The 21,564-nt window shown below is 49.0% G+C and overlaps 2 protein-coding genes across 2 annotated transcripts; one reads left to right on the forward strand and one right to left on the reverse strand.

The window, feature by feature from the left end:
- Positions 1 to 2,786: 2,786 nt before the first annotated feature.
- Positions 2,787 to 8,613, reverse strand: LOC111079801 (neuropeptide CCHamide-2 receptor). Its single transcript, XM_022375106.2, has 6 exons — positions 7,968 to 8,613; positions 6,015 to 6,234; positions 5,782 to 5,948; positions 4,469 to 4,662; positions 4,268 to 4,388; positions 2,787 to 3,492 (listed from the first exon to the last, which is right to left on the reverse strand). Exons 1-6 carry the CDS (start codon positions 8,300 to 8,302, stop codon positions 3,084 to 3,086), a joined length of 1,446 nt encoding a protein of 481 aa, XP_022230798.2. The 5' UTR covers positions 8,303 to 8,613; the 3' UTR covers positions 2,787 to 3,083.
- A 3,112-nt stretch (positions 8,614 to 11,725) lies between these two features.
- On the forward strand, positions 11,726 to 13,423 carry LOC111079800. The gene has a single exon (XM_022375104.2). It carries the CDS (start codon positions 11,783 to 11,785, stop codon positions 13,370 to 13,372), a length of 1,590 nt encoding a protein of 529 aa, XP_022230796.2. The 5' UTR covers positions 11,726 to 11,782; the 3' UTR covers positions 13,373 to 13,423.
- Positions 13,424 to 21,564: the final 8,141 nt, after the last annotated feature.

The raw sequence follows: 21,564 nt of genomic DNA on the forward strand, positions 1-21,564 counted from the left end.
AGGTCACATTTAATAATAACCGACAGAGGCTGAAACACGAATTACGAAATACGATGTAAGTCTTACAGTAAAGAAAATGATAATCATCAAGCAAAGCAAGGCAAAAGAGGAATAAGGCCGGAGAGGAAGGGAAAGGAAACCACTTGCTGCTGGCTTGGCTCATGCCCATCGACCTGAACAGGCTCAAATGATATTTTGCTTTTCTTTGGCCGCAATCAGAACGCGAGACCCTTGACCAGCCCTCCTTCCGGCAGAGACATCTGCTGGAGGCTTTTCTTAGCCACGGCTTACGTCTGCCAGCAATTAACAAAGCGCAAAGAAAACACAATCAAGGGCCAGGATAAACACAAGATGGTAACAGATTCCGAGCACCCTTGCAGCATTCAACTATGCTTAAGATGAAGTCAAGCGGAATCGTAGGGCAAGGGTAACCATGCCCAGGCAGGAGCTTGCTGCGTGTTGGATAAGCACAAAGGGGAAAGCGTCGTAGAAACAGAACAAACAGGACAAGCAGCTGCCTGTTTGTCCGGGGACATTCTACATAATGAGGAATTATGAATGCGTGAACACATAAAAGATGCGCAGCCAGCGGACAGATCCTCGTCGTGGCATATTGGCTCAGCCTAAGCATTCTGGCCCCACGCCCCCCCTAATTGTTAGTTATTGGCCGTCGATGCCATAAGGGATGTGCCCCATCCGGCTGGGCCAGTAAATCACTTTGGGCGGGCCAGAGTCTGAGCAGAGTCTACACCCGGCAGAGTCCATCCTGCAGGCAGGGTGTGCATTTGATAATCAGATTGCCACACACGCTCAAGTTCTCCCTTTTGTGGTCTCATTTGCATGTGCCATGTTAACACCACCTGCCCAGCCCAGTCCAGCCCAGTCCAGCCCAGCACAGCACTCGAGAGCCTCTTGAGCACCTGGTGGCTTGTGGCTGTTGGCTGGTGGCAACATGTGTAAACTGTTATTCTATTATGTATGCGGAGAGTTCTCCTTAAGCAGAAGTACGAGCAGTAGGCACACACACACACACTCGTAAAATCTTGTGGCAATGGCCTGCCCATTTGCAAGTCTCCCGGAATTCCGGAATCCATACTTTATGCTTCTGTTTACGAGCATCTCGCCCTACCCACTGCCTTAACGAGCTTCCTACTTTCGGAGGCAGTAAACTTTCAACTAAACTGCTTCGAACCGGTGGGGCAGGCCACTCCACTGAAGTTCTGGATGTGGTCCCAGCGTATAATTAGCTAATTGTGCGTTGGATAGATGGAGCCCCGAGATCTCTATTTGCGGGTCCCATCTGTGGTCGAATCGCAATCCCTTAATTACCTTCTCGCCCGATCAGGCTGCGCTTACATAAATCTGATGCCCTTTGACTGTGGCTGTGGCAGCACGAATTATGCCTCCACCCCACCCTCCATTCGAACTGTTTGCCACCGCAGCAGCCAGCAGCCCGGATATAACTGTCTCTGTCCAGCCCCCAGATCTGGAATTATCTCCCAGGGGCCCTCCCAGGCCCGCCTTTGATTTAGAGAGGGCAACGGGTCGGGTCGGACAATGTGGATGGACAGCGTCACTGCCCAGGGGCCAGATGGGACCGCATTTGACTGGCTGGCTGGCTGGCTGGCCAACATTTATTGGATGCCAATAACTACTCGCATTGTCTCGGCATTTGTTTGGGGGAATGTTTTGTGTTTTGTGTGTTTGTGTGCTGTCCCGACGTCCTGACGTCCTGCTCATCTCCGATAATGTAGGCAGTGTTTGGCCAATTTACATACAACCAGGGGCGAGAACGAGGGCGAGAGTTGTGCTGTGGCCTGGTGGCCTCCTGATTGGCATGCCATAATGAAATTTTGTGTGTGTTTTGGGGGCAGATTGCATTTGCTGTGTTGTCCATTTCCTTTGCCAAAATAGAGTTCGCTTGGCAACACTCGCTCAAAGGAATTCTCGCTCCAAATTAATCAACATTCTCCCGCATTCCCTTTCCCAGTGTTCTAGAACATTCCATAATTATACATCCAATTATGTTTTATTCGCATTCGAAAAGTTTCATTTACATTGTTATTGGCATAGCAAAGTGCACTTATCCATTGAGTTTTACATTGTATATTTTGTATTGTATACCAGAGCGCTGCCCTTCCATGGGTTTCCTTTCTTTGATTATGCTCCTTTATCTTCGTCTTTTTGTTGTTGTGGCTGCTTGCCTTAGTATCGCCTCCGGTCGCTTTCGTATCGATTGATTATGCTGAAAGCGTTAAATTAAATGGATTATTGAGCCTGAGAAGGGTTGCGTTTCTCGTTCTGTAATATTATTGTAATTTGCCCAATAAATACCCAATGAAAGGCAGCACAAAATACCGTCTATTATGTATATACAGTTGTGGTACAGAATCTGTAGGGCAGGAGCTTCCCCAGCGAACAACATCCCAACATCGATCGGCTTCTACATTTATGGAATTCATTTATTTACAGCAGCAGCAGCAGCAGCAGCACTTAAACCATCGCTAAGTCTATTGATATTTGCAGCATACGAGTATATACGATAATTAACAGAGATTGCAGGTGAATTTTTATTATAGTTATAGTTATAGTTTTTTGTTTTGCATTTTCGTGGTTCATTAAATACTAGTTTATTGCACGATTACGATTTACACACAATGTGCTTAGTGGCTCACTTAATTAACACATCACATACGACTAAAGTACGGAATAGGATAACATTTAACATTAATTGTACGATATTGTAATGGATAATAATAATAATAATAATAATAATGTACAGGAAATGTGAGCCCATAATAAAATGCAAATTGTGTCCAATATTACCATCGCTTCTCCCACTTCCGATTGGGTAACGAGTTTCCAAATTAATCCATGGAATGCCAGCGGGCAGAGCTGTTGCCAAGGGGTCAAGGGTTGGTGCTAGGTGCAAAGGGCTACGGGGGGGTTTCAGGTTTATTGGGTCACTGGGATGGTGGTGCGCACACAAAGTGAGATCAATGGTTCGCTTAGAGCTGCTCGTCGGCCTGCAGGGAGACCACCACCTCCTCCTCATCCTCCAGCAGCTCCACAATCAGCGTGCCTCACCTCTTCTCACTGATGGCGGCCGAACGTCCGGCGGATCCGGTGGGGCCACTGCCAGCAGCTTTCCCGCCATTTCCGTGCTGCAATGGGATTGAGTCCTGGCGGTGGAAGCTGCCACCACGCATACCTCCTCCGCCTTGATTATTGTTCATGTGCAACGAGGCTCGAAGATTGCCACCTCCGCTGCCGCTGCCGCTGCCGGTGCCGGTGCCGGTGCCCACGCCCACGTAGGTGGAGCGACGCATCGACATTACGCTGGTGTTTTCCATCATGCCAGTGGCCGTGGAGTGCTGCCGGAGGTGCGGCTGCCGCTTGACGCACATGCAGCAGAGATAGCGGTTGAAGTGCTGCCGAAATACGCCGGACACGCAATACAGGGCCACGGGATTGACGCACGAATTGAGGAAGCTGCAAATTGAAAAGGCACAAACCCACTTTAGTTCCCATCAAAACTGCGGAATGAAGCGGTAATCGAGCAGAGACCCATTCCAGACTCATTCCACTCACATTGAGCATGTGGCCCAAAGAGTGGATGGAGAAATGGAGGGATGGAGAGCCATTCCGAGCATAACTTGAGTGGCGTCGTGTCGTGTCCTGGGAGATGTCTCCTCTAGTTTATGGAATTTTATTGAAGGGTTTATATGGTTTACGCCCATTTGCATAAAATGTAAATTGCTTTCAGTGCGACTAACCGCGACTCCTCCTCTCTGGGCCCCAGAATTAAGCCACCAAATTGCTGGCACACATTATTTTCAGAGTTTTACGGCGCTAAGTGACGCCCAGAAAAGCTGTCGACAAAAATAAATTTACTAGCAATTTCCAGAGGGGACGGATGCTCCCCTCGCACGAGGGGCGTGGAGCAGAGTGCAGGCAGGCATAATCTGTTTCAATTAAAAATTCTGCCAAAAGTCAGCGGTGGCCAGAGGCAATGCAGGCGAAGCCTGTCTGCGGGAAAACTTTAAAGAGAAGAGAAAAGAAAGAGGAGGTGCAGAAAAGTCAGCTGCATTCCAGCCAGCTAGTATATGTGCGCCCATAAATTGTGACCCCCTCGAGGAATGCATGCCCCATGCAGGGGATAAAGAAGAATGTCCCCCCAGCAAGCAGCAGCAAGAGCAGCAGCCAGAATACAGAAGAACTGCTGACTCCGCTCGATTGGACAGGAGCTAGAGCTGGAGCCTCTCACCTTGTGCAGAATCCCACGATGCGAACCATGTGCCAGAAGCTGTCGAAGTCGTCCTCGGCGGTGGGATAGAAGTGGTACCACAGCTCGAACACGTAGTAGGGAAAGAAGCAAATGAAGAACACTGCAAAGATAAGTTCGGAGCCAATTAGAGTTGGGCTGGCTCCACTGGCGCTCACTGCGCGGCTTTATGTGTCCACTTACCGACCACGAAGGCAACCACCATGCGGGCCACATGTCGCCGGGCCCGTGCCTGTGTCCGGCTCTGCACGCTCAGCTGCTCGCCGGGCATGTCGCGAGCGCTCATGTGCAGCCGCTTGGCCATCATGATGTACAGCACCGCGATGATGCACAACGGCACCACATAGTAAATCGAGGCCTTGGCTGCTATCATATATCTGCAAGAGAGACGACCGAAACTTTGGTTACTTGGAGACAGGATCTCGTGTCCGCTGGCAAAACTCAAAAGTTGATTAATTTCACTGTCCCATGGGCTTGGGTGTGTAGGAGTTGCCATGAGTGGGTAGGGGTGGGCAGAGTGCTGGGAAATCGTTTCAATTTTAATAAGGGGCTTTTGGGATATTTCTGGCATTCCCATGTGCAGGCCATATACGAGTATATGCTCCTCCGGATGGGAAGGGGCACATTCAATTACGCCTAAGCGTTTCGCATGCTCATAAAAAAGCTGAAAAGTACGGGCTCGGCTCGGTTTGGCTGGACTGACAAGCTCAGCTTTTTATTTTAGCTTTTTCACTTTTCATTCCATTCTGTGGGTTTTATTGCGGTCCGAAGCACGTGCCAGCAACAGCAGCAGCAGCAGAGCAGACCAGAAACAAAAGACTCCCCTCCATGACGAAATGGGATATAATTATGCTTTAAATGAAAAATTAGCGAGCAGATTCGTAGCAGCCGCTTTCCTTTCTACCGGATCTGTGCAAATTACATCCCAGACGGATTATGTGGTGGCAACAGCTGACGACAGCAGCAGCAGCAGCAGCAAAGCGAGGAGGGAATTAAGTGGCAGTGGCTGCGGTTGGCATATCGTGCCCTGCTCTGAGTTTAAGCACTTCAATAAACAGCCAGAAGCACGCAGGAGCAGCAGTAGCAGGTGAAAGTGAAAGTTGCATTGGATGGCACAGAAGGGTTGGCATGGGGGGGTTGCATTAATGATTAATGCCCTCTGATGGGTTCCGATTTTCCCGCCTTGAAGCTTCTGCGGCTCCTGCTTGAGCAGAGATAAGATGGAAAAGTTTTACTCTAACGCTCCACAGTCATCATAAATTTGGAATCTCTTGCTCCCGAGAGTCACCCACGCGGAGCCCACTCCCAGGCAAAGGGAGGAACAAATTCAGTCGAGTGGCTGGCTGGCTGGCTGGCTGGCTGGCACTTCTGCTTGATTGGACACCTTGTCCTGGGGCCTGTCCTCAAGTATTATCCGCAGACTAAATAAAGCCAAATGAGGCGAACAGATGGCAAATTGGCAAATTGATTGCTGCCGCAGGAACTCAGTCACTCACTTTGCATAAATCTTGGAGCGGAAGGGCGAGCAGACTTTGATGGTGCCGTTTCCGGCGGGCGTTGGCATCGGGTAGACGATGATGTCCGACACCAGGAACGAGGGCATGCCCAGCAGGATGGCCATGATCCAGATGATCACGGCCGTGAAGACGGTCAGCGGCTTGGTCTGCAAACAGATGGCAAGAGATGTCATGGCCAGTGATTAACGTCAGCCGTAGCTCCCTTCACTTACCTGCAACTTTCTTAGGGGATTCACAATGGCGCAGTAGCGCTCGCCGGACAGAGCCGTCAGCGTGAAGACGGACACTCCGATGGAGATGTCCTTGAAGAACTCGGTGATGCGACACATGTTCCGCTCAAAGGGCCAGCTCTCCTGGGTGTACACTATCGTGGCCACGGGCACGCACACCAGAATCACCAGCAGATCGGCCAGAGCCAGCGATAAGATATACCTGCAAAGGGCAGGCAGGGGAAACCCTTTAGTGTCATTCCCATTCCCATTCCCATTCCCGTTCCCATTCCGACTGTCCATTGTCTGCTCTCTTGTTCGCTCACACGGAAGAGTTCTCTTTTGACTAAAAATGTGCCTTTGTGCCTGCTCAATCGAAGGGGTTAACCTTGTCATTGTTCCCGACACCCCACACAGACAGACACGCTCGGACGCCTCAACTGAAAGGAATGATTTTTCAAACAGGAAAACGAGTGGGGAAGCTGGAAATGTAGCACCAGTTGAGGGACCAGCACAACTTTAACTAATATATGGGCAAGCAGTAAAAGTTGCGGTAATTGTTTTAGAATTAGTAAAGTTTTTAGAATGGATCTGCAGGGAGCTACAGCAGCGATACATGAAGGCCAAAGGGAAGGACTTGTTGCGGCCTGCCCTCAAATTGCTGGTTTACCGCAGGGATTCAATTGAATCGCACTCCCACACAATGGGAATCCCAACAAGGCACACCCTCTACCATGCTCTGCTCTTAGTTAAGTGGCGAGTGAGTGGAAGATTGGAAATTCAGTGCCTGCAAATCGCTTTGACATTGACACCAACGACCCGCAGTGAACTGCTTGACTTGTATAATCGTTGGACTGGCAGACTGCTGGTGGACTGCTCTGATTGTATGTGACATGAATCAAAATCTCACGCATTTGCGCCCCAGTCTAGACTGCGTGGGTGGAGAAGGAAGGGCTAACTTTGCATCGCTGGGCGGACAATTACAATGGCCATCGCCATCGTCATCGCCATCGCAATCACCATTACAATTAGGGAGCCATTGATTGCAGTTTCCGAAAAGCCAAAAGCAAAAAGCAAAAAGCGACTATTGGCAGGCAATCAGAGCACCTCCAGGACCCCACTTAATGGCAGCTAAATGAAGTACCAGATTCCATTCACTTACAACAAAAAAGGGCAATACGAATTCTTTGCACGGCAGACAGACAGGCAGTTGACATTTAACTGGGGCACAGAAAGTTTTGATTGAATTTCCATTTGAATTTATTTGAATTTCGCAAAGGCAAAAGAGACTGAAGTAGAAGCACATACAGACAGAGGGACAGCCACAGAGTTTGGTACAAGTTTCCAAAAGTTAATAAACATTTGCCTAGACCATGTCGTCAGCTGCTGGCTTCGGTTATGAAAGAGGTTCGGGGTCTCAATGGAACACCCTGTGTATACGTTATGCGGCGGCATCCTTTGTCAATATTTATTTACAGCATGAGTAAAAGTATCTGCTGTGAAGTGAACAAGAAAATGTCTTAAAACTTTACCACAGAACACGAGCTGCGGCAGCCTGTGCATCTGGAAACTAGAGCAGCTTGTGGGCTGACATTTTCCCAGCCTAATTCCATTCAGTTTTCGGTTTTCGGTTTCCTTTTGCCTGTCGTGGCCTCGGGATACTTAACATTCCCGAATCGCAGACAACATATTGCCATCCCCTCGCCCCAAAAGTTATGGCAACTTTTAATTTGGGACGAGTGTCGAGGAGATGCGATAAATTCTTCTATTGGAACAATAAAATCAAACACAACTCATAAGTCAGACCATGAATTTTGAGTGGCTTTTCCAGCCCCCGTGTTGGGGTGCCATGGAACTCATTTACGGCTCGTATGAAAACATTATTATTTATGGCCCCGGCGAGGGCTGCCCAAGGAGTCACCACCCACGGGCACTGTGCGTGCCACTCGGACTTACGTGTTGGGTATGTTCCGCATGGAGCGGTGCCGAAAGAAGATGATGACCAGCGTGCCGTTGCCAAGCACGCCCACTATGAAGATGAGCGTGTACAGCACGGTGACAATGTACGTCTCCGGGCGTTCCAAGACGGGCACATACGGCCCATTGCCGCTGGCATTATGCTGACCCAAAGACGAGCCAGCGTCGGAGTCGAGGCTGTCGTTGCTGCCACTTCCACTCCCACTCCCGCTCGCGTTCTCCCCATTGGATGCCCCAACTCCGCTCAGATCGAGGGGGGCATATGCCAGACTGGCGGCCAGAGACTGGCTCATGTCCATTAGGGCGGCGTACATGTTTTAACGGGGGAGATGTCCTTTGCGGTCTTTTATATCTCTGTGATTCTGCTATTCCTTCCACTCGTGTAGTGTCTGTGTTTTTTTCGGCTGCGTGGCTCTTTACGGCCTCTCGTTTTGGCCACTTCCGTTTCCGCTAGTCCGCTTTTGTCCAAATGTTTGGCACTTTTGCTTTGCCCCTTGTCTATGTCTCCAGGAGGGTTGCGGCTTGAACGCTTTGAAGGGTGGTGGTTGCTGCCACTGAGTCGTGTTTTATTTTCCACATTGTGCCACAAGAGTTTGCTCTGGCATGGGCTGTTTCCTGTTCGTCGGCGTCGGCGTCGGCGGTGGCGGTGCGATGGTGATGCTGCAGCGGAAGAGACAGAGAGAGAGAGAATAGAAAAGCGTGTCAAATGGTTTGTGGGCAGGGATTTGAGTAACTTAAACTGTAAAGCACTGCATAAAGCAGGGGCAGATGCTGCGCCAGGCTAGGGTTATCCGCATGCATTTGCATTACCTATGAAACCCATAAATATTACGCATACGCAGCATCGGTGTGTGCATCGGTGTGCGCATCGGTGTGCGCATCGGTGTGCGGAAATGGAGATAAAATTTATGATTCGACAGCTGTGGCCTGGTGCTGTTGCTGTTGCTGGCTCTGGTGCATTGTCGTGTTACAGTGTGTGCAACTGCATAATAAAGAATCTCCTTAACATGGAATCGCTGGCCATGCGGCAATCAGGGTACACGCATCCCATCCTCAATTGCCAGATAAATTCCCACAGAATCCCTGAAGGAAGCCTGAAGCAGGCAGAGCATCCAATTATTTTGTACTCCTTCCCCCATGCCCATTCCCTGGCGATTATCTTTCACGCTCTGTTGTCTTTGCTCTCTTCTCTTCCCCTTCCGGCAAACTAATAGAAAATCATTCGTGTAGAAGCAAATACTTGCAAGTCGCAATCAGACGCATTTATCCCCTAAAAAAAGAGAAAACCAGGGAGGGACTGGTCTGGTACTGGCACCGAGACTGACACACTGCCGGCTGAGATGGCAGTCTCAGGCGGGCTTATCTCTCGTCCCGATTTGCGAGGACGTGTCTGATGTCTGGTAGGGGGGGATCCTTATGTTGCTTCAATTTCAATTTGATACAAGATTGCTTTAGCCATCACAGCCATTCGGATGCTTCCCGTTGATTTCTATTTCGATTTCTATTTCGATTTCATTTTCGTTATTTATTTACTTTTATTGTGGCAAACAAGAATGCTGTTCGCCAAGTAGAATGTCAGCGTCTCATTTGAGTCTATTTTTGGACAAATTTAATCAGCCTGGAAACTCCAAAGTGCACTTCTCCCGAGTGCATTCGGTGGAAGTCTCACCGAGAGTTTACCCAAATTGAAGGTGAGGCCAGCCTTCAATTTGCTTTACTTTACTTTAAATTGAAGCTGGCCAAACAGCAGAGAAATAATTAATGTTCGTGCCATTAAATTCATTTCTTTCTGCCCTCCGCCGGAAGTCAAACTCCGCCATTCCCATACTTTGTGCCAACATATGTGTGTGTGTGTGTGTGTGTGTGTGTGGTTTGTGTTTGCCGGCCATAAAGAGGTTGGCCCGGAGGCCTGTCATTAAACCCATTGCACGTGGTCGCTGCTGTCGGGCAACTGTAGCAGTATTTACCGACCCCTTCCCCCCGCGTCACAACCACCTTTTCCACAGTGCCCGCCCGTCAATTGCTGGCAAATGAAACACTCTCGGCGATGCGTAGGATGGAAATAAATAGAATTTCACACAGAAGGAATCTCGTATAATCGGAGGGTTTTGATATTTTTTATGATTTTTCCACCACGTTATTGTTGCGAAAAAAATGAACAAAATCCCATGGAGTGAGCTGGGCGTTGAGTCATCAAAATTTCCGCCCATTTACAGGGCGGATTCTGATTATCATTTTACCCATCTAAGGGTATGCATACGCGCATGCATATTTTTAAGGGGATTCTCTTGATTTTCTCGGAAAATTAAACTAACGACATGCGGCTTCCCGTTACCTTCACCTTCCCGCCATAAATTCCATCCGCCAGTCAATTATTTATGCCACTAAAAAACTTGTCAGAAAAAAGCTTCTGGCAACAGCGAGGAATACATCAGAGCGCCCACCAGGCGGAAGGGAACGAAAAGTTTTTCGCTTTCGTTTTTCTACAGATGAAAACTTTTGAATTAGTTTTTGCAGCAGACAAAGCGAAAGTGAAACTGAAACTGGAACTGGAACCCAAAAAGAAGTTAAAGGTTCCGCCCAAAACATGCCATGCGATCCCAGGGGAGGAGCGGGCGCTCGTCCCAATGGGAATGGGCGTAATCTTTCATGGGAAATGATTAAACTTCAGCGTTGACCTCAATCAATTAAATTGAATTCCATACTCGTATACTGTGGACATATTTTGCCATCATTAATTTCATTCTTGCCTTAAAGTCTTTTGCTGTTTCTTAAGCATTCCTCAAGGCTTAGTGGTTGGGGGAGGGGCGCTCTAAAACGCAGCCGTGGGGAACTCCACCCAAAAAGTGTTTCAGGTGTAACAGCATTTATTTATGGCCTAGGCCTAGGCCAAGGCCTAGGACTGCTACACAAACAGAATCTAAATATGGTTGCCAGAGCTATGCGGTGCCAGGCAATTACAGTTCTCACAAGGAGCTGCACCATGGGCACCGCTCCCCGTTGTCAGGCGGCGGCACCCTGCTGCGATCCACGACGGAAGCCGCAGAGCGAGACAAAGTCGGGATAAAGCATCTTGTCGGTCTGCCTTCTTATGTGGTGTGCTAGATAAATCATGAGGCAAACATAATTTAATACAATTGCGTGCCAGGCCTGGCCTGCCTGGCTGCGTTTCTTTTTGTATCTCGTATCTGAGGCAACGCGGCGTATGTGTAGTGCGGCGTGCGGGTTAATCATACGCCGCGTAGACGGCGCAGCCAAGCCGAATAACAAGCCCGGTAGGAGTCGCGATCTTAAAGGGCAAGCCCCAAGAAAGGCTTTAAGGTCCCCCCAGGAATACGAATCCATCAGGATTTTGGGGGACTTTTGGCGGAGAAAAACCCAGAAAAAGACTTTTGCAAGCTTTCCTAATTAGAACCGAAAAAAGAGCCTGCCATAAGGACGAAAGCTATGCTGCTTAATGTGCGCTCAAATGTCCCGTACATTATGTAAATTTCCACCGACCCATCCCCCTGGGTCTGGCAACGAAAAATATTGACAAAATTATGCGACATCGTCGCTCGGGCGCCAGGGGGCAAACAGGAAGGTCCAGCCATTTGTCGTGATGAAAGTTGACATAGATGGACAGCAAAGATAGAGATAGAGATAGAGGGGGATGACCAACCCCTGATAACGAGACAAACGGACAGCGACAGGGAGAAGAGTGTCACGCAGTAGGCGAAAACTTTCCCATTGAGTGATTACTTCATTTGATAAACTTGTCCAGTCGAATACATAAAAAGCAAAAAATCCACAGTATGTCGAAGCGCGTGAGCATCGTTCTGCCCGGGGAGATGCGGCCGCCACCGGTGCCACCCAAACCGAAGACCCGCTCAAAGTTGATGGTCAAAAGCAGCTTGAGGAAGCCTTCCAGTAGCTTCTTGGAGACGCCCAACACCCTACTGGAGACGCCCAGAACATCGCGTACGACTTCGAGCGATTTGCAAACGAACACCGGCACCAGGAGCATTCCGCGAACGACGTCGAGCGATCTGCCGACCAGCATCAGCACAAGGAGCGGCATGCAGATGACGTCCAGCGGGTGGTCCTCCAGCAGCCGCAATTACTTCAGGGAAGTTGCAAGCAACACCACCCAGAGATGGACTCCGGCTGGCAGAAGGAGCTTCGAAGAGCAGGAAGTCTCGCAGAGCGACGTATCGCAGAAGATGTCGGTCAAGGCCTCCATCAAGAGCTTCCTGGAGAAGACCGTTGGTGTGGTGGGTGCTGGGTCCACTACCTCCATCATAAAGTTTCTCAGCTACTTCAGGGGGGACAGCCGCAGTCCGAGTACCCAGTCCGAGAAGTCACACGGTGAAGGCTCTGCCCAGTTCAGCCCCAATCCCACCGAGTCCCTCGTTCTCTTTCGCCGGCAGAAGGCCACCTCTGAGGCCGACTCTCTGGACACTGATGGCGCGAGCTCTCTCGGCCCCAGCTCTCAGCCATCAGTCATCTCGATGAAGAAGCCCTCGAGAATGGAGGTTCTTGCCAAGTCCAGTCGCAGGTCCCTGGCTAGCGTTGGAAGCAGAAGCTCCTCGAAGTCCCGCCAGCTGCTCCCGGAGTTTGCTTTCGCGCTGGTCAGCGCCGACGGATCCATCAAGACGCCCAGCAAAGGCACCTTAGATCCTTCCAGTGCCAGCAAAGGCACCTTAGATCCTTCCAGTGCCAGCAAAGGCACCTCCGAACCGCCCAGCAGCGGTGCCACCTACGACGAGCGCTGCAGCTGCTGCCACTGCGTGCACATGCGGCATGCCGTGAAGCAGGCCGAGTTCCTGGCCTCGGACGAGGGCAAGTGTCGGCAGCAGTTGAAGCTGGCGGCCAAGAACTTCTTCCTGGACATCTGCGCCATGTCCGCGGTGCGCGAGCGGATCCTCAACGATCTGCACGGCACCGGCCCGCAGCGGCCTTCTCCGCGAATCAGCTACCCCTTGGCCATCACCAGCGCCCGGCGAATGGACAAGCGCTCGCTGGCTCTCGAATGGTTCGTGCACGACTACACCGACATTGCCCACTACGAGATTTACGTGGACAATGTCCTGTGTCGCAGCATCTACAATCCGCGGACCCTCAGCACCGTCCTCCTGGACATAAATGTGTCCAAGCCCCACAAGCTGCGGATGCGCCCGATTCCTGTCCAGGGCCGCGCACCGGGAGCCAAGCCAGAGGACAAGATGGTGCAGCAGCTGCGGGAGGTCGGTCTGGCCAGCGCCACGACAGACACCCTCTGCCAGTGCCTCAAGCAGCAGGAGCAGCAGCAGCAGCAGCAGGAGAGGCGAAAGTGCAAGTCGATGCTGGATTTTTGGACCGACAGCGAGTACCTCTACCTTCCCGCCGCCTGCACTCGATCCTAAACAAATGTCGTGGACTCTTCCAAATAAATTGTGATTACGATGTTGAAATCAGGAATTGGTTTGGTGAGCAGGAAGCGGGGAGCGGGAAGCGGGGAGCAGCTGCGTGCTGCCATAATTGATTACATTAATTTCGGCCAACTGCTGACTAATCACCCGACAAGAGTCTTGCAAATCGCCCGTTGATGGGGTGTCCCTGTCCCCTCTCTGCCACCACCTGTTCCTATTGCTCCAAGGGAATACTCTGCTCCCCTGGCCCATCCCTGGCCCCATCCCATCGCTCAACTTGGCGGCGTCTGCTGTCGACTTTATTTAAAAATTTATCGTAATCTGTGCAGGCGGGCGCCTCCCTTCCCTCAGGGACGCCGATGATGAAGCTGTGTGTGCCTTTATCGGTGGCCACCAGCCATCGTCACGGGCCAGAGAATATGTATCTGGGCACTGGTACTGGTACTGGTACTGGCATTCCGGAGACTGCTGGCTGACGTAGACATTTCATTCTGGTGGCGGATCTGTCAGTGATTTCGGTTACGATGTGGCGTGATTAATTATTTGGCAAATATTTGAAATGGCCCCGCACCCTCCCGACCGCTCTCTTCTTTGGCTGCTGACCAGCTGCCGCTTTTGGTATGGAAATTTAATGAAAATCACAATAACAGAGAGAGAGAGAGAAAAGAATACTCATATTTTTGCCAGGCGGAATATAAATGGAGAGAGAACACCGGTCAGAAAGAGAAGAGAGAAAACTCCCCCAGACTTTGAGTATTTTAATTAATATTCACTTGTGTTCCTGTGCATAGGCATTCTTTTGGTCATGTGATGGGCAGCTGCTGGCACCCACCCCCCACCCCTCACCCTCACACCACCCACACTTAGTGGCCCACTTTTTCCTGTTCTGCTTTTTGCTTTCGCCTTCCCTGTGGCGCGTGATGGCTCTCGAAATAAACAAAATTCTGCGTGCGGGCATCGTACTTCATTTCCGAATATTTTCATTATTTTGTATTATTTTCCATTAGCGGTCGATACTTGTACTTGCCAGCGCATTTTTACGCTCTCAAACATAATGTTTCTTCCGTTCTGTCTGCCCCTCCCCTCCCCTCTTTCGATACGTTGCCACGCGGCGTATACGTAATTTTTTATAGTCACATCTCGGGGCGCACTTTCAATTAGTTTTTATGGTTATTATCATGCTCTGACCCTCCGACACCCTGCACCCGATTGGTGCCCTCTGCTGCCTTAATGTGCTGCAAGCAGTTGGCCAAATATTTTAATTGATTTCATGTGGCAGAAGCCAGAAAGCTGCTGCCCCCGTACTGACCCCTCCCCAAAGTCTTGTGTAAATATTTATTGGACTATACAGACAGACAATCCCTGTCCATCAGCATCAGATGAGATGTTTACCGCGAGTATTTGGTCAGTGTCAGTCCATCCCATCCCATCGCGTCCGATGGTTCAGTCTCGGCTATGTAATACTTTATCCCCACACACACAAAAGTTCAGCTGCGCCAAAAGCTGCTTATGTCTTTGTCTTTCAGCAAGCACTTTAATTCTTCCTGGGATACGATTCGGAGTATTATGGGAGTCGCTTAGGTCTCAACAACATTTTGTGGAGAGGTTAAGGGTAGAGAGCAAACCCTTTAAGGTAATCTGCTCCACTTTATTGGCTGCTGCATGTGTGGCATACACAAAAACCTTTCAAACCGCTTCGAAAGTGCTCTGGCACTCGCTCGAAAATTCATTACAAATTGTTTAACTATGACAAGTGGGTCCCCGGAGAGCCATGTTTCACCGATTGTTTGGGCACTGCCGAACCGACTGTCGAATGTGTCTCTGACCCCATTCTACTCCTTCCACACCCCCCTGTCAAACACTTTTGATGCATGGGAATGGAAATAGGACTGCTGGGGGGAGAGGCGAGTGCGATTGAATTGAATTTTCGCGATACTCTCTTGCAGACAGGACAAGCAAATGGGAAAATGGGAAAGCAGCCATGGGATGGGGCAGAGGATATTGGCACACATAGGAGCAGTGACTGAGCAATGGGATGGGGGTACACACACGCACACACACGCACACACAGAGAGGGATACGGATCAGGGGCCCTGTCAATGGGACAACAAGAATGACAGGAACACGCATGTAAGCACGCACAAAGAGGACTGGAGCGGAAAACCAAAGAATACCAGCAGGGGCCACCTGAATGAGGGATAAGCCACTGATATGGGGAGACATACTCTGAATTGGGAAACAGCTTTGCCTACGGATTATCCAGCTCTATCTCTGGCGAAATCCATCAAATGCTGTCGCTGACGCTTATCCTGTAAAATTTCTCTAAAAGTCTCCTGCATGAGGCGTGCCACATACGGTGTGCCCCTGCTCCTGGCACAGGGGTATCCATTCGGTTTCCCAGCGGGTTGCGGCTTGTGGCTTGCCGCTTGTGGCTTGTGGCTAAGCTTTTGGTTTGCCTTAAGTAAATTAGCAAGCAAATGAGAAACGAAAAGAAAAGCTGGAAAGCTGCAAGGCGGGAAATGCAAACAGTTTTCCCAGCGTCTCTCCGAATCGGAATTGAATCGTGCAAATAATGAAAATTAATCAGTTGCTCTTTTTTATTGGATTTTTTTGACCATTTTCTCTCTTTTCATTTGCATTTGCTGCTCCCCCTGCTTGGAAATAAATGTGCGACGAACAATGGACTGCCACTGCGACCGAATTGTGGAACATGAAAAAGAATAAAAGATACAAGATACAAACATCTTTCTTTAGCAGCTCCTCGAGCTGCTCCTGATTTATGGCCCTCTGTGGTTCGGACACGCAGAACGATTTTATGATAAATGACTCGAGTTAATCATCGGGCGAGAGTGGCTCCCAGGGAATGCTGCGATTTGCTGCGAGTGTATACAAAGGGTGAAGGATTACCTCTTAATCCACCACCTACCCCGCTGTGACGTCAGTGGCTGTCCGAGCGCGTCCACTCTGATTTCCCACAGATATTTAACAGACCCTACCTGACGGGATGCCCACAGGGATGGGCAGGGGCAGGGGCAGGGGCAGGGCTATCCTTCTTGATTAATTGAGTCCCATGTTGTCCATCGAATCATCATCAGTAGCAGCAGCAGCAGCAGCATCATCATCGTGCCTCAACCAGTTGATCCCGATGTGACAACATTTGCAAAAGCATTCGATGGAAAGTCAGCTCAATAAATCATTTGTTTTTACTGCCGTTGGATCGGGCGACATTAGCAGGAACCACCGCAGGAGAAGCTTCATTTATCAATGCGCCGAAGGGCGGTTCGAATCACAAAGGCAAACGGAATGCCAGGAACTGAGCAATAGCAATAACGTGTCCTCAAACAGGTGTATCCTGTCGCTGAATAGATGAATAGGAGCCGGCCGACGCACCTGTCAGGCAAGGCAACGGGGCCGAAATATGCAAAGGCTGTTAACTCCATTTGCCTCGATTGACAGCCTGTCAGCGTCTGATTTCGTCCTCGAAAGTCGATCTGCCTCAACGCCCATTTCTTTCATTTATTTAATTTCCTATTTATGTCAGGCATTACACTCCATTATCCATTCTTCATTCTCCATTCTCAACTCAACTTTCCCAGATGGAGGAGACCTGACTGCAACGGTAATTGAATTCCCCCGCATGGCAGACAGCTGCAGCCAACAAGAAACTGAAGGATGCCCAGCAGAGCGAGAAAAAAGTGATTGTTATATGCCGACAGGAGACACGAGACAGGCGACGGGCAACAGGAGATGTGCTTTTCAGGTATCAGTGGAGACCGGAAAGCAGGAGAATGGACTGGACTGGACTGGACACAGCTGAATCACTAATCAGATGGCATCCCCCTAATGGATACCTTATGGCATTCATTTGGGAATTGGATAAGGCAGTGCATATTCATCAGTTAATAGATGCCTGCGCAACGGCGCATAATTAGGCTCGACAGGCTCGGACTCGCACCCATCGCCACTGCATAATTACAACAGAGTCCTGGGTCCTGATTGCTGGTTGCTGCGTGATGGGTCCTGTGTGCCGCCTGCCTTATGGCCATTAATAATCAGCGCGGACATTAATCAGTTTTATATGGCAAATTAATTTCAGAGTCTTGGCTTACGCGTGGCCCAGGAAAAACCAGCCTGAACTGCGCCAAATGGAATGGGAATTGCTTTAAAGTGGGTATAGTCGCAAAATCAGAACCAAAACTCTCGCAGCAGATGAAAAATGCGGAAATTAAAGTCACTGGAATCCCCACATTAAAGTCGTTCAGCTTAAGAGAGCTTAGCATCCGGAGATCCGGTTCCGAATTGCGATGGAATTCAATAAGCATTAAATGTCCCCATCAATAAATCAGGTCTGGATCCGAAAACAAAGGAAACTCACGCACACACATATAGGAGACCCCATAAATATCCATTTAGGGGGTGGACACTGGCAAATAAAATGTAATTTATTAATGCTTACGCGGCGCTAGACTGAAAAGCGTGGAAAGGCATGGAAATACACCTGATGAGGAGGGATAAATCAAAATTTCGGGCCACAGGAAAATTTGTGTGTCTTTTGCCGCGAAAGTTTCACACAAGAGTCTGGCTGCTAATTGGGAATAATTGAGGCATACTTTGGGCTTTGCGGACATTGAAACTTTACCCATTTAAAGCTGCCAACCTCCATAATAAATCCATCCGTTAAGCTGCTTCCAAAGGCAGATTTATCTGAATTGTGCTGTGCATTTAAATGAACCAAATTGAAGACCTGTCATCAGGGCTGACCACTCCTGCCTCAATCACTCAATTAACAGAAATGAGTGCTAGATGGAAGCTCTGTGGCTGCAACTGTCATCGCCATGGCCATTGCAGTGGATGCAAATACAAAATCATAATCCACATCCATTAGGCACTGACATCTCTGACAACTGTCGGAACCAGCTTTAAAGCTCGCACAAGCAGAACTTTTGGGGGGGGGGGGCTTAAACCCTTTCGATCCACGCACAGGAGAGTGGGGGTGGGGCGTGTGTGGTCGTAATCAAATGATAGTCAAGCGAAGGCGATGAACAAATATGACCCTGTGGGCACATTACGAGTACCAAACCCAATTTGTGCGCGCTTTCCCAATTTTATTAACCGCAAAACTTTTCTGGCACGAGCAGGTTTCGGCGGTGAGGGGATTACAATAAGCATATTTGTCCCGGGATAACACCCTGCGAAACAAGTGGCAGAGCGTATCAGGATGCGGATGCGGAGAATGAAACCTCCGGTTCTACCATCTGGTTCAAGGGGTATTCCCACGTCGATTCGCTGACAGACAGCGCTTCCCTTCTGGAAACTTTCTGATATTAAATTAAGCGCCACAGAGCAACATGTCGCATGCGTGATAATTTCCATTGTGGCGGCACGAACAAACAATTGTAAAGCCAAAACGAAATTAACACAAAAAAAAAAACACACTAATTGAGCACATTCGTGGCTGCCTCGGGGATTTATCTGGGTGTCTCTGTATCTGTATTTGTATCTGGCAGTGATTGCGTTACCTAATTATCCATCCATCCTCCACACAACCTTCATCCTTTATCCTGCCCCTGCCCCTGCTCCTGCAGCAGCACCTGCAACCAGGTGTGGCTGACAAATTTGATCTGATCATTGCTGATGTGTGTGCCCCGACACGTTCCGGATGGAGAGATGACTGATTGACTTATGCTAATTTCCTGCTTCCTGCTTCCTGCCAGGCCACACCACGCCACGCCTCCATTGATGGATCAGCCCCGAAATGTGACACTGACACGAACACCGAATCAAATTAGGCCTGCCATTGGTTAAACGGATTCATTGTGTGGCCATTTTCCAGCTTCCAGCTTACAGCTTCCTCTTATCTCTGAATATGCAAAATTGTTCATTTATTTTGTGGCGTAAACAAGTAGCGGAAAACCCAACAGACAGGCAACAAAGATTGGCTTTAATGTGGTCTCTTTGTCTCCAAGTCGGAGCAAAGTTCGGGCCAAGTTAATTAGTTTCGGGACCAACCTCCCGCTGGCCTAATGAGCGAAATTGCGGCGCACAAACGGGGGGCGCCGTCTAAGGGGGCTTTATAATTCCTGTTTCCCACTGCCACCCTCACATACTGACCTCCAGTGGCATGCGACAGTCTCCTTCCTGAGTTATGGAATATTTGGATACTAAAATGTGTAACTAAAGACGCTCCCTTCCTTAGTTTTTAAATGGTTTGCTTTCCTTGTCTGAGGGTTTGTCTTGGGGGAATAATTTAAGCAACTCGGAAGCCCTTTAAAGTGTCGAGGCAAAGTGATTTCGTATGCCTGTTGATAATAAGTTAATTTATTAAAATAAAAATAAATAAATAAAAACATAAAAAATGCCAAACTTTGTATTTAAATAGTCTCAAAAACTGCACTGTTTGTCATATCCAAAGTCAACCTTTTCCCTGCATTCCGAAAGCATTTCTCTCATGTTAAATTAATTTTGCCAAAACTTTTTAACTCTGCAAACAAAGAGTTTTGTTCTGCTGTTTCTCTCCGCTGCAAGTAAATAATTAAAATCACCTCAATGTCATGTCAACGTACAAAATGTCAAGAGGAGCCGAGCCTTCACTTCAAGCAACTTTTACCCTTCAGTTGGTATTTGGGAAATACGAAAATAAAAACCCTCTTTCCAGAGAATGTGGCAAAGCACTTGGAGCGAAACGAGAAACGAACAACACATTTAGAGCCTTTTAAAAAATAATGAACAGTTTTGTTATGATAAAACTTTGTTTTGTGGTCGCTATAATTCTTCAGAAGAAATGGAACTCTGAACATTGAACTTTCCGGCGAACATTACTCACCTCTGACTGCGGATTACGGCGTACTGCAAATTATGTGAGCAGCAGAAAGCAAGCAAAACAGAAGCAGGGAGCAGGGAGCACTCTGCGCGTGGTCCAGACGATATTTGGTCTTATTTAAACACTTGTCTTGAATTCAATTGAATTGTTTTGTTTGCTGGTCGAAAGCAGGGACCAAAACTTGGCACTGAATGAACGAAAGTATTTGGTTTGGCACTCGCCAACGGGCAACGCAAGAGTCAAGGGCAAGGCGCTTCAAAAGAAACAAATTCTCTTGAGACGCTGCGGAATGCGAAATATTCTGTAGATATTCGGGTGTGTACTTGACGCGGCAAAGCACCGATATAGGAGCGACGACGACCGCTTCAGGCGAATCCGTTCACAGGACTAACTCGGCAAAGTCGTAGGAGCCGGCGCCCAAGTCTGCGCCAGTCCCGAAATGCGTTCCACATGTGGCACACAGATAAAAGCGCGCCAAAGCAAGAGCCCCAGCAAAATGGTATCCACCACGTGCGTGGCAGGGCGCAGGCGCCAACCAGTGTGGATCCCAATCAGAGTTCCCCTGCCACACTGCCCCTCCACCCAGCTCCCAGCTCTAGGGTTAATTTTTCCGGACATCTGTTGCTTGCCCTCGAATCGCCCGCGAATTTCATTCATAATACGAGCATTTCCCCCCACCCCACCCCGCCTTCAATGAAAATCTGTTTTGGCAACGGCAACAATTTGTGTAAAAATATTTTCATACATGCACGCGTTGCCGCTGCTGTCTATTGTTGTGTGCTTATTGTACCCTGCAATGGTAGAGCAAATGGGGCATATATTTAGTAGGTAGTTGTGGTAGGTAGATTCCCCAAAGCTCGTATTATTCTTCTGCGTAAAGGGTATCAATGAGTCGCAATCAGTATCAGTATCGTGTAGCTATTTTTAAGGACATTTTTGAGCTCGTTACCAACACCTAGGCCTTCCAAGAACGGGTAATGGGATTCCTGATAACCATCGCTGAACTCAGCAAGGCAAAAAGATGGTTAACAAAAATAGCTCTGGAAGCCCTTATCATGTGTTGCCAAGCGAATTGAGTCCCCCCATTGACTGATCCCCAGATCAGGCTGATTTATGGACAGTCAGCGGTGTTCTGTTGCCAAGCGAATAGCGAGAGAAAGCCATGGCAATAGACAGCACATCTGCTTTGTATATGATACATTTATGCAGGGTGTTGGGGGGTCCCTGTGTTGGATCCAAGGCTGTTCCCATGAAAGCCCCTCACATCTGCGAGTACGCTGTTACATGGTGTTTACCCATCGACAGCTGCTTAGCTGCAATTATCTTGCTATATAAGGGGGAAGTGGTCCGCTCTGGATCACTTAGT

This window comes from Drosophila obscura, unplaced genomic scaffold (genome assembly GCF_018151105.1).
Source record: "Drosophila obscura isolate BZ-5 IFL unplaced genomic scaffold, ASM1815110v1 contig_151, whole genome shotgun sequence".
Lineage (NCBI taxonomy): Eukaryota > Metazoa > Arthropoda > Insecta > Diptera > Drosophilidae > Drosophila > Drosophila obscura.